Raw genomic sequence first — 16,518 nt, 5'->3', positions numbered from 1 at the left:
AAATGCTAAGTCCTAGCAATAACTACAGTTCAGAAATGCAAACTAATGACATGTACAACCTGCAAACTTTAATAACTGCAGATCTCATGCCACCACACTGAGCGACATAGTTTATTAATAGGGTCTTTATCAAAGCAGCATAAATATTAATCTATATTTATGCAAAAATGAAGCCAAAAGTGTGTGAGATTTTTTTTTTTTTAGCTTGGACTTTTCTTCTGTGTTGCCAATCTGCTGAGGATGACGAGGAACCGGGATGAAGAGACAGCAGTGATGAAGGTTTATTATTAGGAGACAAGAAACAAAGTTGGTCAGTGATTTTTTTTCTTCTTCTTCTTTAAAAGGTCAGATTGCTTGAAAGCATTCTTCTTTTTTGATACTGGTTACTTGCAATGAAACACATACTATCATTGCTTTGAATCAAAAAAATGCATCACAGTCAATAAGTTGCTTATATTAAATCTGCACCTAAATAAACCGTTTATCAAATCATCAAGAACTACATGGAGAAATGTTTAAATCCTGAAGAATGCTTCAGGGAGCCCAAAGGGTTAATGTCTGCACTGCAATGGCAGCAGGCAGCAAGATGCTTTCATGGCGCCTAGAAGGGCATTTAAGAGGCGACCACTCTCCAAGAGAAACATCAGAAACAGACTGACGTTCTGCAGGAAGCAGGAGGATTGGATTGAGGTTATGGAGGTCCCAATGAACTGTCCATCAGATGACTGGGAAAAGGGACTGTCAGGACAAGGTGAGGAAACGCAACTCTGAAGTTTGTGTCATGTAGAGAAAAAAAAAAAAGACGGGCGATTAAGTGGCGCAGGGATCAAAACGCCGACGTTTCAGTTTCATGAGAAAATAAAAATGCCCAGATCACGATCCCAATTTCCGCTGTTTTCAAGAAACAAATCCCAACAACACTGAAGCAGTAAAGGTTGCAAAAAAACAAAAACAAAAAAAAAAAGCAAAACTGTAAATCATTCGTATAATATAGTGGGGGCCGTGCGTTTCTCGAACTGACAGATTTATTTGCACATGTTGAAACGGTCAGAAAATAGTCAATAGAGCAGATATCGACTATCTGCACTCTGGAGAAACCAAGAAAGGCAGCATTAAATGTGTCAAATATACCAGGCCACTAATTGTGGGCTTGTTGTATACAGGTCAGGCTTTAAGGTGCTTTTCTCAGGGTTGAGGAAAAAAAAGGAAGTGAGAGGAACTGCTAGACGTTTTCTTCAGTAGCGCCCAGAAACAAAAATGTGTCATTTTTCTTTCAGGGTTTCAAATCACAAAACCTTGGTGCAGCCGTCTAAAAAGGAGCAGAACTCATCTATCTCTTTTTAAGGTAACTCATAATTATGAGTATTTAAGCAGCAGTATATATAATTAATGGAGGGTTATTGTGGGTTTTTTTTTTTAAGGGAAGCAGTTAGATTAAGCCTCAAGTGTTTCAGAAACTTACATTTTTTTAAAGTAAAAACCATAACAATGAAACCATCGGTTATATTCACATGATAATCACGTTTACCAGGAAATCCTTACAAATGAGCAATTTTCCACATTTCTAAAAAATGTTTTAGAGAGAAAGTCCGACAGCCTGTGCGACTCAAACCCAACCTATTTACCATTAATAAGACCCTGACCCCGGCTTTGACTGGACTAGGAAAAGCCTAGCAGATAAAATGAAGCAGATATTTCATATCAGACAGTGACCTTCTGATTTCTGAAATGATAATGTCAAGACTTGTAATATCTCCATACTCTCTAAAATTAATGCAGCCTATCTTCATTACAGCAGCACTTACCAATAACCTCCAGTGTGTGTGTGACACTGTGTCCTTCAAAGAATTCACACAGAACGTACAAGACGTTAATGACAACGGAGGATGAAGAAGAAAAAAAAAAAGCTGTCACCACAGCAACACATGCATGTGAATACATTTGAAGAAAGAGACTGAAAACCGACACGCACCTTCACTCTGTCGTTCTTAGCTCTTCAGTGGCGTCATCGCTGGAGAAAGCAAGAAAAGAAAACAAAACACACATACACACACACACATTAAGACATGATTTCAAAACATCACAAACTGTAAATATTTACATTGAGAATAAAACAGAAAGATGCGATGATAGGGCGTCCTTCGTTGCACACTACGATGCGGGCCTAATTCTGTTTCACAACCCCTCCCTCTCCGCCGCTCCGTCTCTGCTCACCAACGTCGCCGTGGCTAACAGGAAGCAGAGGGCACGACGTTTTATTTAATTAGTCACAGCAGCTGAGTGCTCATGTGGAACCAAACAAGAGAGGTAGATTGGGGCAGTGAGATGGATAGGCACACTCCCACCGGGCCTTGGCTGGGTTGTCAGAGGAGCACCGATTACATGACAGGGAGCGGGGCTGGGGGAGGGCGATGGCTGTGGTAGTGGGTGTTGCTTGGCAAGAAGATGAAAATGGAGCTTGTACAGGGTGAAGGAGGAAGGAAGGGGGGGGGGGATTCATCCCAGAACATGGATTGCCTTTAACTCCACAAGTATCCAAGCCCTTCCTCAAAAGCACTCGCCGATGGTTTTGTCTAATACACCAACAAGCTGCCTTCGACTGCTTTTATTAACTGTGACAATGCTCATTATTCCAAATGATTTAGAGGCTATCTTTTATTTTTATTTTTTATTTTTCCTCCCGTCTCGTCCCAAGCTGATCCGTTGGCCTTTTCCTCGCGGACCAGAAGATTTACCCCCTGGAAGGGGCGCAGGAGTAGCTCAACGCGCGGCAGGTGCCTGATGAGCGTCTGAGTCCAAGAGAGGAGAAGTGTTTCTCCAACAACCGGCTCGATCAAACACAACGAAAAACATCAAGAGGCGTCACGCGTGGGGAGAATCTGTTAGTATGCGATCGGCTCATGCGGTGTAGATTAAAAATCGTCTGAGGCATGTGAATAAAAGTTTCTGTGATTATTACTATCCAATGGACGGCGCAAGAAAGACCAGCAGGCTCGCACACGAATAAAACATGCTCCTCTCGGTGTGGTGCAGAACCGCACCAGGAATGCGAACGGTGAGCTTATTATATGTGCAAACCGCTAAGCAGTGGTGTTCGGGGAGATCTGTTAATTAGCACTCCTGAAGATATCCAGTGACCCACATCTAATAGTGAAGGGAACACAAATGTTCTATTTACATATCTTTAGTCGGTAATGTGCGACCACGGGGAGAGCCCGCTTGTTCGGCGTGTAGTGTCAATGAAAAGAGAAAAGAAAGTTAAGCTGAGCTACCTGGGACGCTTTCCAGGGACTTCTCCAACTGAACTGTGGCTTTAGCGCTTTAATTGGTGCGTTTGCAGCCTGAACAGAGGCAACAAGAGAAAAAAAAGTCCTTTTTCTTTAAGGGTTTCATGCTGTTAAGTCATACTTTACGCCTCTCGTTCCAACGGTTAAGCCATACATTATTCAGGTGTGTTTTCATGCGGTACTTTTATTTCCATCTCTCTGTAAGAATACATCAAACAGGTGAAACAAATGAGCCCAGATGTAACTTAGGCAGAGCTGTTCATCCCCTCTGTTATTGTTGTTGTTTTTTTTTTTAAATCTAAAAATCTACAGCATTCGTCCTGATTGCCTGCCAGTCCTCGGGCTTTAGTGCGATTTGAGCCGGTGCTGTCTGCCTTCCAGCGGTGGCCTCGGCATTAAGGAGTCAGAGACGAGCGCCGGCCGGGGCTGCTAATGCCATAAGCTGTGTGAGGCTTGATATTCCATAACCTTCCACCTACTCAGGGCCTTGCCTCAGTTAAGATGGGTTAATAAAACTGGTTTTACCGCTCTGCTCTCCTTTTCAGAGGGCATGTTAAATTGCTCTTTTACCGATGATTCTGTGTCTGTGAAAGAACTGGGTCACTCGCGCTCCCTTCCACGGGGAAGTGCACACAAACTGAATTCAGATTCTGATAGGAGCCTCGCTTGCGACGACTGCAGCCGTTTCCTAAACAACGTGACACGCTCAGGTTATTGGACTGGGTGAAGTTGCGGGTTGGGGGAGTGTTGGGGGGGGGAAACGAGAGGCGTATGCTGCATGACTTTGCATGTGCATGAAAATCAGTGATAGGAGTCTCTTTCTGGCCGCACGTCTTGAGTGCCCTTCCTACAATCGACTGTGCGGTTGTGGGATTGTGAAGTGCTGTGCTTGGAAATATAGACGGGAATGTGAGCTACAGTGTTTGGTAAACATTATTTGCCTCTGCTGTAAATGCAACAAAGGGATCTCATCCCGCGGCAAACGGATGAGCACAGGTCCCTAGTTATCACTGGTTATTGTTCCAATCAGGCCGGCTTTGAAAGGGGAAAGCGCACTCTCCTTTGGACAGCTCATTAAGATAACACACAAACGTGGCTCCCCATCATCCAGGGTTTATTAAAGTGAGGCTCATTTTAGCTCCTTTGTCTCGCGCAGGAACCTCTGGCTTTGTCAGCGCAATTGAAGCCAGATGGCGAAACAAAGCTGCCTGTCTGAATCGCTTAGAGAGTGATCTCAGAAGACAGAGCCATTAGCTTGACTTCACAAGCTCGCCGCCCACAGTGTCCACCTGGTTCCAGCAGGTGCGTGCGGGGCGACGAGAAGGAGCACGGGGTTTGGGGGGGGCAAGCGAGGCGACGACGTGACGTTGCGTCGCGTCAGCGGCGTGCGGGCGCCTTTAGCTACGGCTGAACTATGTTAAGTCTTACTAGTTGTGGGATGGCTGACCCTGCTCCTGGCTGCACAGACTTCCCCTCTGAAACATTCATGAGAGAGCAAGCGGAGAATAAAAGCCATTGTCCCCCTTCACTCACAGACTCTCCTTCACCTCTTGGCTTATTAAAATCACATGGTATTAACTTTGGCGTTCACCGAAAGGCTAAATAATTAAATCAGAATTTAAAAAAAGAAAAAAAAGAAAGTCAAATGAATAACTCTAATGACATTAATACTTGAGGGAGGACTGCTCCAAGACCGCGAGGGTTGGTCACCGAAGCTAGTAATGCAAAAGAGGCTCGCCCTGAGTGCTAATGGAAAAATTAATTCAGGACTCATAAGGTCATATTTCTGCCAAGCAAAATATCACAATCACCCTAATCATGCAAAAAGAAGCACACAAAGCAGTTTCCTGTCTCGGTTCAGCAGCTCTCCTAAGAGGCCAAATGTAAATACTCAGCAAATCAGAGATTTGAAAGGAGGATTCTGTTTTCATGATGAGAGTTTAAATTAGATGTTCTTCTTCCTTTGGCTATAAGGTAAACTGCTGGCAGAGGCAAAACGCCACAAGGGAGAAAAAAGAAAAAGGGAGTCAGATTCTGGGATGAGGAGTCAAACAGAGTGAAAGAAGACGGGATTAGTGTGTTGCCTTTAGTGAAATACGGTAAACGTTTCTCCTTTCAGTGAAACTGTCGGACAGCTGGTTACGATTTGTTTTTTGTGACAATGTTGACATCAAAATTCTCCACTAATCCCAAATATAAAAATTTTACTGGACTTCTTTGTTGCTTTGCACAGCTCTAATGAAAGAACTGGGAACATGTTTTAGAGGCTGGAAGTTATCTCCCTGAATATTTTATGTGTCACATTGGACATATTAAAGCACTTCTCAAGCGCAACAAAACCAAATAATCATCTGCCAAAACTTTTGGAGGCTAGCACAAAATCACAACCAGATGAAGACGAAAAAAGCAACAAAACAAAAAGTTAATCTTCATTTGCCTTTTTATTTTCATTTGAGTAAGCTGCTGCATTTCTATAAAATCTGTGTCTGTAAAGCTACAGCTCTGCTAACCCTTTTCATATAATTGAATTTAAAGAAAAATCCAATAATGTGGAACACCTTGTGTAGAATTTGTCACAATTAACCACACTGGGCAAATAGATCTAGTGTTGTGAAAATATTTGTGTTGATACTGATCAGTGGCAAATTAGCAGGACTTTCAAAAATCTCAAAGAAAGCCCCAAATAACGATATGAAATGAGCTTGAATGGGGTTTTCTGCCCAATACAAGGTGAAAACATTCAGTCTCGATCTAAAATAACTTCCAAACTAAATAACGTGGTGATGGTTTGGTCAGTCAATCATACTTTCATTTTCAGTCAGTGGGTTGTTGGTCCAATCAGTCCTAACTGGTGAAGTGGCGATTTTTGGAGGGACAGACATTAAGAGGTGCAAACGACTTCATGAGAAGGAAGTTCATGTCATGAACTTTAGTTTTTACTTTAAAGACAGCTATCCTACTAGAAGATGTGTGTTGTTAAAAAGCTCATGGACTTGGGATTTTGTTAGCCGTTTTTTTTTTTTTTTTTTTTTTTTTTTGGAAAGGATGAACTCGGTTCTCAGCCTCTGTTTTTCTCAGGAGATTCTACTGCTGGAGGAAATGTCTGGGTCAAGTAAGTTGTATGCAAGTGGAAATGTTTTATTTTTGGTATTTATTTTTTATTCACTTAGCTTCAAAAAACAAACAACCTCTAGAACAAAGGCAGCTATCTTAAGGCAATGCGATTATGGGTTATTCTTCCAGCCATGTTTATGTGGTCAGGGGCAGCACCCAGTCAGTGTTAAAACACACAAGCCTTCTAGCCACTGGCTAATTTGCAGATAAATCCCTGGTTGAGCTCCTCAGTTCCTGGTTGGGCTTTCTGGTCAGTGGTTTGGCTTTTCCCCGTCTGATTTGGCTTTTCTATCGACAGATTCATCCAAAAAGACAGATGGGTTCTGTTTGAACTGAGCATCAATGGTGGGTAAAACTAATTACCTTTTGCTGCAGCCTTATTTTATTGTATTTAAATGGTCACAGGTTTTTTTATTTGCAAGGCAAATCTACCTAATCAAACTAATAGTCAGCTGAGGGTTAATTAAGTGTTTGTGTAGCATTTTCAAAAATAAAATAAACTATTTGTAATTTATTTGGTTGTAATTGTGCTGTGATTATCAGATTTTTTGCAAACTAAGTGCTTAATCAAAGGAAGCATGAGTCTGAATAGTTTTGTGTGTCCCTGTTTCCATGGTGACCCGTTTCCATGGTGACCTCCGGCACATCACCAGACCCAACATGTATCTACAATACTTAAGACCTCAGCAGGACAATTAGCAGTAGCTTCCCTATCTTTCATTAGATGATGAAATGCTATTGTCACTATTTTACCTAACTTTGCCAAAGTAATATTTAATGTCTAATTATGTCTTTCATAAAGCTGTTAATTTATTTAACCAAGCAACAGATTATTGAACTGTCCATAAAGGTTCTCCTCCAACACTTCATATGCTGAGTATTAAAGTAAAGCAGCAGTCAGAAGCTATGCAGGAGCCATTATTGTATGTTCAGTCATAATAAAGACAAAAACAGCCAAAACATGTCTCTAACGTTGCAGCCAGAATGACAAAATACTGTCATCATAGAAACTGATTTGTGAACTGGATCTCAAACGTCTATTAGAGTTTAAGTTATTACCATTAACTACACAGAAAAGGCAGCATTTTATTCTCTGTGTCTCTTTGTTGTTCATTAACTAGTTTCTTGGAAATGTTAAATTAAACAGAATTCACATTTACAAATTGAAAGAGTCAACAGTCTGTTTTTTTTTCCTTCTCTTCTCGCATGATTTCACATTTTACATGGGATGTTTTTCTGCGTCTATTAATTTGCTTTTCCAAGCAGAGATCAGCTCAGCCTTTCCAGATGACAGGGCTGGAAACAGTAGATCGAATCACTTACCTTGTTGTATTTTTATCCTCTGAATCATTTTTTTTTTCCTCAATCAACCATATAATCTGGATAATCAATCAATCAAGTGTTTTTGTAAAGTATATTTACACAACAAAGCAGTTCAAAGTGCTTTACATCATAAAAACACCAATAAGAAGTGACAAAAACATCATACAGTCACCAATCTGATCAAAAACATCAATATAAATCATATACGTTGGTCATTGTTCCATTAATTATGGTTCAAAAAGGTGAGTTTTTAGTCTTGATTTAAAGGAACTCGGTGTGGACCAGAACCAGAAGACAAGTGTTTCACTGGTTCCTACAGTGGAAAGAAGTCAAGCAAAGTGGTCAACAATAAATGTGAATCTTAAATGTTTTTGTTTGTTTCTCTTTGCCCCATCTCACACCACGCAAAGTCTGGGTTGTGTAAATGTAAGAATAAGTGGACGAAAGTCTTTGATCTTTGAAACTTTGATCAGGTGCCCTTCAGCTGCAACGCCGCGTGAGAAAATGAGACTTGACCAGGTAGGAATGGACTGACCTGTCTTCGATTCCTCTTCTTCCAGCTCCTTGGCCTCCTCGGCTGTGGGGAGACAGAGGTTCCATTATCAGCGGGAGCCACAGCACAAAGCCGGGCGCACCATGGCGTCACTTCATTGCAAGTCAACAGCGAGCGGATCCTTCACAGCTCGAAGGACAAGCTGTGATAAAAAGAGCTATATGGCGATGATGCCGTCACACAATGCTTCCCCATCACATCACACACACACACACACACACACACACACACAAACGTGCGCACACGCACACACACGCTGAGTCACGTCCAGCCTTTAACCTCCTATCCAGCACTTTCACAAAGACTCTAATCACATTAGACTTTAGCTGCAGGCTTTCAGAAAACCCACTGTCAACATAGTAAGGGGGGGTAACCCAAGTAGTGATGGCTGTCACGGGACATCCATGTGGATACGGGCTAAAAATATCCACCTGCATGTGTTCAAGACATGGATCTGCATCCTCTGTAGCTTCAGAATAAACTCTTTACAGAGCAAAACTAACTGCCAGAGCAACTAAATTTATGTGTTTTAACACTGACGCATTTTAGCGCAATTTTCCTCGAACTCCGACTGCCGAGACCAGGGTCCTCTTGGGAAATTAATAAAAGAAATCTTGTTATGAAATCGGCAGCACAAAGTGTTGCATTTCAAGGTTCAAACAGCCTGCGCATGTATATATTTAAAGCGCCTTCCACTGTATGAAATCGTTACCTCTCAACATTAATATTGCAGGTCTATGGATTCTAACATGCAGCTGTGCAGTTCTCACTAACAATGACGCCGATATTATATTTGCAACTTTAATGTAAAAAGGAAGCAAAAATATTTTGTGGAGAAGAAATGAATGCAAAACCGCCCTGCGCAGACACTGCTTCACAAACTCGGTATTGCAGTGTAAAATTACCGCAGATGCATGAAGCCTTTTTCGCTCCGCCAACCATCTTAACAGTGTGGCAGTGGCAGAAGCACCTCAGGGGAAGACGCTTTGACAGGAGAGTGACGCTCATTTAAAGGCACCTTAAGGTCAGGGTGAATATGAGGGCAGCCAGAGAGAAGTGACTGAGAGCTGCCTCCGTCGTACACAGAGTGAAACAGCTTCAAACCCCAGCTGGCTGCATTTACAACATGTGGCGGCGAGAAAGAGGGCAGCTACTGCTTGAGTGGGGAAGATGGACGAAATGCTAAATAAACAAACGGAGAGTTAGAGGAAGGCTGCATTCTTCTAGCTGAAGCCAGAAGAATGTTAATGTTTTGTGTCGTCCTGCGTTCTGCGTGTGATTTTTATTTGTTGACATTAATTTATGTAGCTTTCTAAATCGGTGCCGTCTAGAGTTCTTCACAAACTTCAAGTTAAACCCTAGAAAATACTAAATATGGTAGGAAACACACCGCGCCTCACCCTGAGCACATCGTCTCAACAGTTAAACGTGGTGGTGGTCTCATCATGCTGTGGGACTGTTCTTCTTCATTAGAGACACGGGAGCAGCTCAGAGTTAATGAGGAATATGGAATGGACTAAATACAAGGTAATCGTGAAATAAAACTTGTCAGATGTTGAAAAGGTTTACGATTCAAGATCCAGTAGAGTAATGCATTTCTAAACACACAGACAGAAACACACTATATCAGGGGTTTAAACTAGAGGTCATTTAACATTGTTTTAAGTCACAATTTTAGATATTAGAAAAAATAAATTCTAATATCTAAAAATAGAAGTGAAACTGCTCATTCTTGATTTAGTCACAGAACAACACATTTTTCTATGGTAAGTAGTCCAACTCGTCCTGTGAATTTGTGGTCCTGAACGTAATGTTTTTGGTAGGACAAGGCAGAAATGACTCTTAAAAGTGAAGGTTGCTGATCTGTAGTTTAAGAATATCCATGTCATCAAACGGCCTCTTCAAAATCCAGACCTGAATCAAACTGATCGTTTGGGACAAGACTTGAAAATCGTTGTTCACAGATGCTCTGCTTCAAATCTAACTGAGTTTGAACTACGTTGCAGAGGAAATTAGGCAGAAATGTCACTCTCTACACACGGGAAAGCTGGAAGAGAGATACCCACAAAGACACTGAGCTGTAATTGCAGCAACATATGGTTCTATAAAGTACAGACAACGATAGGCCTGCCACGACAACAAACTGTGTTAGACGATAAATTGTCCCAGAAGTCATTGCGATAAATGATAATATTGTTGTTTTGACATCATATCCAAGTAATATAATGGTAATGGTATAATAGTGCAAGAATATATTCTCAGATTTCATTAAACTTTAAATTCTAATGAATATTTTACACTGGGACTGGAAGTTATTTTAAATGTCCAAAATAAACAAACAAAACAACAGAGAAACAACAAATACAATGAATTTATGAATATATGAAAAGGTCTGGTTTAGACCAAAACACCAGACTGAAGACCTTTATCAGTTTTTAGTAGAGAGAGACAGAAAAGAACAAACAATAAGTCATGCAAATGGAAATTACTGAGCTAGTGTTAATTTATCATGTGATTATTATTGATTTATTGCTTACAGCGACAGGGCTAGATATGAATTTCAGATTGTCATTTGTAAATAAGTCTTAACACAATAACAAAGGTCGAAAGAAAATGGAAAAAGTTCAAACGATGAAAACGTTCAATAAGTCTGAATGCTGTTATAAGGCCTTGTGTACCGATTTGAGGTTTGGTTAATTATTTCCTGCACCACAGACACACATAAACATATACGTATGCGCATTAGGACACAAAGCCTTATGAATCCTGCAACTGAGCAGCATGTCTGAATAATTATATACTTTTCAAAACCAGCTCTTCGTACACAAAGACATAATCGTGTGTTGCTTTCCTAAAAAAGCTTTTTTTTTAGACAGTGTTTTGGTCGGAAACGACACAAACGACCAATATTAGTTATTCCATTTGAGTCGCATGCACACACAGCTGATCAATGATAGCATTTGGCCCGAAGCAAAGCTTATTTACCAAAAGGTTAACCTCTGTGAAACATGTGTGCCCCATTGTTAAAAGCCCACAGCGGGGCGCAGGGAGCGGGGTGGGGGGGAAACACAGCCTCCGATATGAGCTGTTTTTCTCACATGGGGGGCTGGGGGGAATCTGTCCCATGTCGATTCTGCATGATCCCAAGAGAAGGTTTGATTAAATCACATGCTTGTCTGAATGTAAAAAGGGCTTAGGAGTGATGGATGACTGACTTCGGTGAGGGCCAGCGGAGGCATGCGCAGCCTCCTTTACACAGTCATTATATAAAGATGTCCAAGGAGGTAATAGAATATCATAGAGAACAGAGCCATGCTGGCGCTCAGACGCACACCGACACTGACTCGGGGGGAAAAAAACTGCAATACCACAAGCTGCTCTGCTCTGTTATGATACCCATTCTGGTGCGCCACATTGATTATGACAGGGAAGAAAAATGACTTACCCACTTCTCTACGTTTGCTGACCTTTCCAGCCTTCCCTATCCAGTCACAGTGAAGAGAGAGTCAACTTCAATCTGGTTAGGCCAGAGAACACCATTAAAAGATGAGACAACCACAATTAGTTTGCGTTTTGCTGCGCTCCGCCGCAGCGCGAGATGTGTGTTTTTGAGGCCCGTTCTTCCCTTCCATATTCATACGCGGTCCCTCCCGACAGGATTATAATAGTCTGTGCGATTGTAAAGAAAGCGCTCAGGACTGTGACTGGAAAAACCCTTAAGACTCCAGAAGCGCTGCCGGCAGGGGAGACACAAGAAAAAAAAAAAGAAAAGATTTAACATTTCAATAAGGCAGACAGTGGGATGACCACATAATGAATCCCGCCTTCAGTGTCCGGGCTGCAGGCGAGGGAATCAGCACCTCATCCAGTCGGCTGAAGAAAAGGGGGGCCCCACAACCCTCGGAGGCCCTCGCCAGTGGGAGGAACCGCATTATATTTCTCTCTTTCCATTTCATTTGATTTCATATGTTCCGTGCAGCTATTTACTCTTTCCTCTGAGTCTGTGTCACTTCCATATTTATTTTTAAACCTCTGGGCCCTGGTGCAGACTCTGGCTGACCTTTATTTAAATGTCTCCTCCACTCTGAGCAGAACTCATTACAGCAGAGCTGGTGGCTTTGCCGTATCTATCTCATTTCAAAACTTTTTCCTCCTGCACTTGCGGGGACACTCGGCTATTCTGCGATGCTAATTACTGGACCCGGGTAATGATGTTCCTCCCTGTCACAGATACGTGTCCCGCCATTCGAAATCCTGCTCGATGCATTAAGCAAAACTCCCCCTGGATTCTCAAAGTTCCTTGAGCGGCTAACATCTCATCACTGCTCACAGCCCCGTCTTTTGTGCTCCTCTTGTGCCTCCCCTCGCCCGACGCCACAACACGCGTAAGCACTGTTGACACATTACTGGAGGACTTGAACGAATGTTGTGTGGCTGCAACACATGAGTCTTTTTTTTTTTAGTTATTGATTAATCTATGGATTTATCTGTTAATTGGATAAAAAAAAAATCACTTTCTGCTGATTTTATTATTTAAGCCAATTTTTTTACAATATTAGAAATACTTTAAAAGATGTAAATAAACACTCCACTTCCTTTTTTTTAAATAAAAAAGAAAGTCCCAGAGAAAACTTGATGCAATAAAATAGCATTTTACTTTAGTGAACGATTGATCATCTGTATCAAAATATGCATCTGCAGCGACTTAGTTTTATCTTCACCTGGTTCAAATTCTTTAAACTATGTGACTTGAGGACTTTAGGTAGAATGTATTTACAGACAAATGTTTTTAAATGCAAACTGTATATGTTTTTGTACAGTTTTGGGACTGTTATCGTGACAGGCCTATCCATGTCAATTTGTTATCTCAGCAAATCGACTTTTTTGAGTCCGTATACTCCAGTTAACAAGTAATTGATTCCTAAATTAGTTGACGATTATTTCAGTAATAGGTTCATCACAATTATGCCGATTAATCGTTTCTGCCCCAGAATGTTCAACTTAATCAATGACTCTAGAAGAGTTGAAAGGTCATTTCTGGCTGGGTTGCTGTCTGCAGCTCACATAGTGGGACACTTTCACTCAATTAAATGAAATTGATTTTTTTTTTTAATGAAACATTTTCAACATTAATCTAATAATCAACTCTAATAATTTAAGTTGAAACTTGACTTATTGCAACTGTTCCAACTTAAGTACGACTTTAATCCAAGGTTCACACAGCAGGTGAAGTATTAATGGATGGCGCCATCCATGTTACAATTACTCAGCAAGACAACCACCAGTGTCGTCACAAGATCACGACGAGACGAAAGAAGCTAATGAAGACAAAGCACAACTAAAGGCAATGGTGTTTTGTGGAAAACTGACTGCAGCTTCTGATGAGAAGTCTGTTTGGATCCGTAGTTTTAGACCAGGAGTTTTTTTGAATGCCGTGTGATGCGCTTCACCGACACAGACTTCTTTCCTACGTCCTCATTGTTTACGTATAAGTTTACCGCAACTAGCCGCTTATACAAGATTGAGACACGTCTCAGGTCAACGTCATAAAAGTCGGATAAAATGCAACATTTTATCCCACTGTAGACGTTTTGAAAACTATCACATACATTTCCAACTTAGTACCACAATTCTGGGGGGAGCGGTGAAAGGGTGGGAATGGTTTAGCCTGCTATGAAAAAACATTTGATTTGTGTTGCATTCGCCTGCTGTGTGAACGTAAGCCTAAGTCTGCGACTTGAGTCCCCTTTTCTGGCTCGTGATAAGCAATGCAGCCCCCCAGATAATGACTTCAATACCAAATCTCAACTGTATCATCAACAGTAGACAGAAAAAAAAATACAGAGGGCTTAAATCCGCACCTGCTTTTTTTTTCCCCTCCTACCTTCTCTCCTGGCCTCCTCACAGCTTTCCTTGATCTTCCTTCGGCAGACAGCAGCCAGAGCGATGAGCAGGCCCAGCAGACACACGGCCAGGCCCACAGTAACCCACAGAGCCACCGGAGGGAAAGCAATGTTCTGACCTGAAGCGAAGAGGGCAGAGGGGGGGAAACAGGCAGAGAAATTACAACCTTTCTATTCAGTCTTGCAGAGCTAAAATAAGAGTGCAACTATCACAACATCCATCACCATTAGTCCACTACTTGGCACTTTTTCAAAGCTGAAATTGCGAGAAATGTATAAATAATCCAACCTGCGAGAAACTTGCAGGGCACAACTTAAGGATATGAATCATGGCTTTTGGCGAACGCTTCCATATCCATGTCGCATTCGCTTTAGAGAATGCCTGACAAGCAAGAAACGACAACAACTACAAAGGCGCGGGTACCTTTGTTTAATGCGAACAGACAAAGAGTTTCTAATTAAGACTTCTGAGTCGTGCAACTGTGTCCAGATGGCAGGTAGCTCACCAGTCGCACAAGGCTGTGTTGTCCTTTCACTCAGAAAGCACTGGCAGAGCTTTCAGATGATGTTGGCACTATCATACCCCCTGCCTTCTGCTACACATTGCTCAGATGTCAGATGTAAGTTCTGATGTTGCTGCTTTAATATCCTCCCGTTTCTTAATATCCCCATGGCAGTTGTGGAAAGCACAACCTGGGCATTTTGTGGAAAAGCAAAAGGTGCTTGTAATTGCATTCTCTTCCCCCACCCCTCCAAATAGGTTGACTAAAATGTTGTCTAGCTCTTTTATGCTAGACAACATTATTTCAAGGAGGCACCTCAAATTACGCCTCACCCCCCCCCCAAAAAAAGCAAAACATCTTCACACACGTGTGTTTTCAACCATACAACATTAAGATAACACTCAGCAATACGGAGTTATGCTAACATCCCTTCTGCAGACAATTAGCTGTCCAAGTTAGTTGGAGCGCCCTGGCAAACTGCGAACTGGTGAGGGGAAATAAAACCCGGTCAGCAAGACTAAAAAGATTTCAGACACAGCCAAATTTCCCAGGGGTATTCAAACTGAACAGAGGGAGAAGAAAGGCAGAAAACAGCAGAGCCACTAAATAGCTGTGGGTCGGGATGCGATGCATACAGTCTCTCTGAGTTACTCTGCTCAAGGCAGAAGGGGAAAAAAATAAAATCTAAAAAATGAATGACATTGGAGAGACATAATGATGAGGCATTTGCCAGGCCTTGGAATCAGCTCTGATTTGGGGCAGGCTGCATTGCAACATGCACAAAATATAATAATAATGATAATAATAATAAAAAATCTCCTCAATGCAATTCGTTATGACGTAAATGCACAGGATACGGAATACAAGGAGAGATGCAAATACCTTTTGGGGATGGCAATATCATTTGTTCAGCCCTTTGGTCTTCTTTTCAGAAACTATTAGATGGACTGCCCTGACATTTCTGATTCCCTGCAATGAATCCTAATGACTTTGGGGAGTCGGTGGATTGCCCCTGACTTTTCTCGGAACCTATTGAGTGGAAGGCTATGAAATTCACCGTATTAATTCCTTTTAACTTTCCCTCAAATGCCAACATTGGATCAAATTTTCAACTTGTGCCACTGTGGTGGGTTTCATAAATACTTGCAAAACTGCAACTGTTAGCTTTATAATGGGAGAACATAGTCATTATTGTTACTCCATAAGAACAGGATAGTCACTGTGAAAATGTATTTCATTGTTTATCATTTGCATCCAGTTTATTGTTGCTTGTTTGCTGGTGATAAAGGGGTATATAAAAGAAAACTAGTAGTTATTAATATTCCATTAAAAGTTATGTTTTTCTTGTTTGATACCACAAAAATGTGACAAAGAGGCACTCTGATTATTTGATGAAAGCTTTTTAAGATAACAGAGAAGAGAGGAGGAGAAAAGATTAATTTGAAGTGCCTGATCTTTCTTCAGTTTTTTAAAAAATGGGACACAATGTTCCCAATGTATCCAGTGGCAGATGTACTTCAGTGTAAAAAGAGAAAACGATAGAAATTAACTCTAAAAGATAAAGTAAGCACAGAGGTCGCGCTCACACTTAATCCACGTGAATTAAAAAAGTTAAACAAAACTTTTAGCAATTTGGGCACCTAAAGGAGGCAAAATTGTCTAAGCCTATGTCAGACTAAAATACTTTTTAGTCTGATAAAGATTAAAAAAATATTTATGGGCTTTTTAAAAACAATTATGGACTTACTTTAGACCTGTTTGTGGTCTATTTACCAAGGAAAATACTCTGTAAATACATGTGGAGAAAGCATTATATGCACAGCTTCATATATATA

At 41.3% G+C, this 16,518-nt stretch overlaps 1 protein-coding gene across 4 annotated transcripts in view; it reads right to left on the bottom strand.

Moving 5' to 3' along the window:
* The window catches only part of cd276 (CD276 molecule), an 82,691-nt gene that overhangs the window by 12,728 nt on the left and 53,445 nt on the right, over positions 1–16,518 (bottom strand). For 2 of the 4 annotated variants that reach the window (XM_007549033.2, XM_007549034.2), the window contains exons 5-8: positions 14,162–14,299; positions 11,723–11,758; positions 8,260–8,301; positions 1,973–2,011 (exon numbers count right to left, since the gene is read on the bottom strand). In XM_007549033.2, the coding sequence (XP_007549095.1) occupies positions 1,989–2,011; positions 8,260–8,301; positions 11,723–11,758; positions 14,162–14,299 (239 nt within the window). In that variant the 3' untranslated portion in view covers positions 1,973–1,988. The remainder of the gene's footprint in view (positions 1–1,972; positions 2,012–8,259; positions 8,302–11,722; positions 11,759–14,161; positions 14,300–16,518) is intronic. The other 2 variants (XM_016670024.1, XM_016670025.1) reach the window with 2 other exon arrangements.

The sequence above is a fragment of the Poecilia formosa genome, unplaced genomic scaffold (genome assembly GCF_000485575.1).
Source record: "Poecilia formosa unplaced genomic scaffold, Poecilia_formosa-5.1.2 Scaffold29, whole genome shotgun sequence".
Taxonomy (NCBI): domain Eukaryota; kingdom Metazoa; phylum Chordata; class Actinopteri; order Cyprinodontiformes; family Poeciliidae; genus Poecilia; species Poecilia formosa.
The sequence above is the reverse complement of the archived record's forward strand: the minus strand, read 5'-3'. Positions and strand labels throughout refer to the sequence as shown.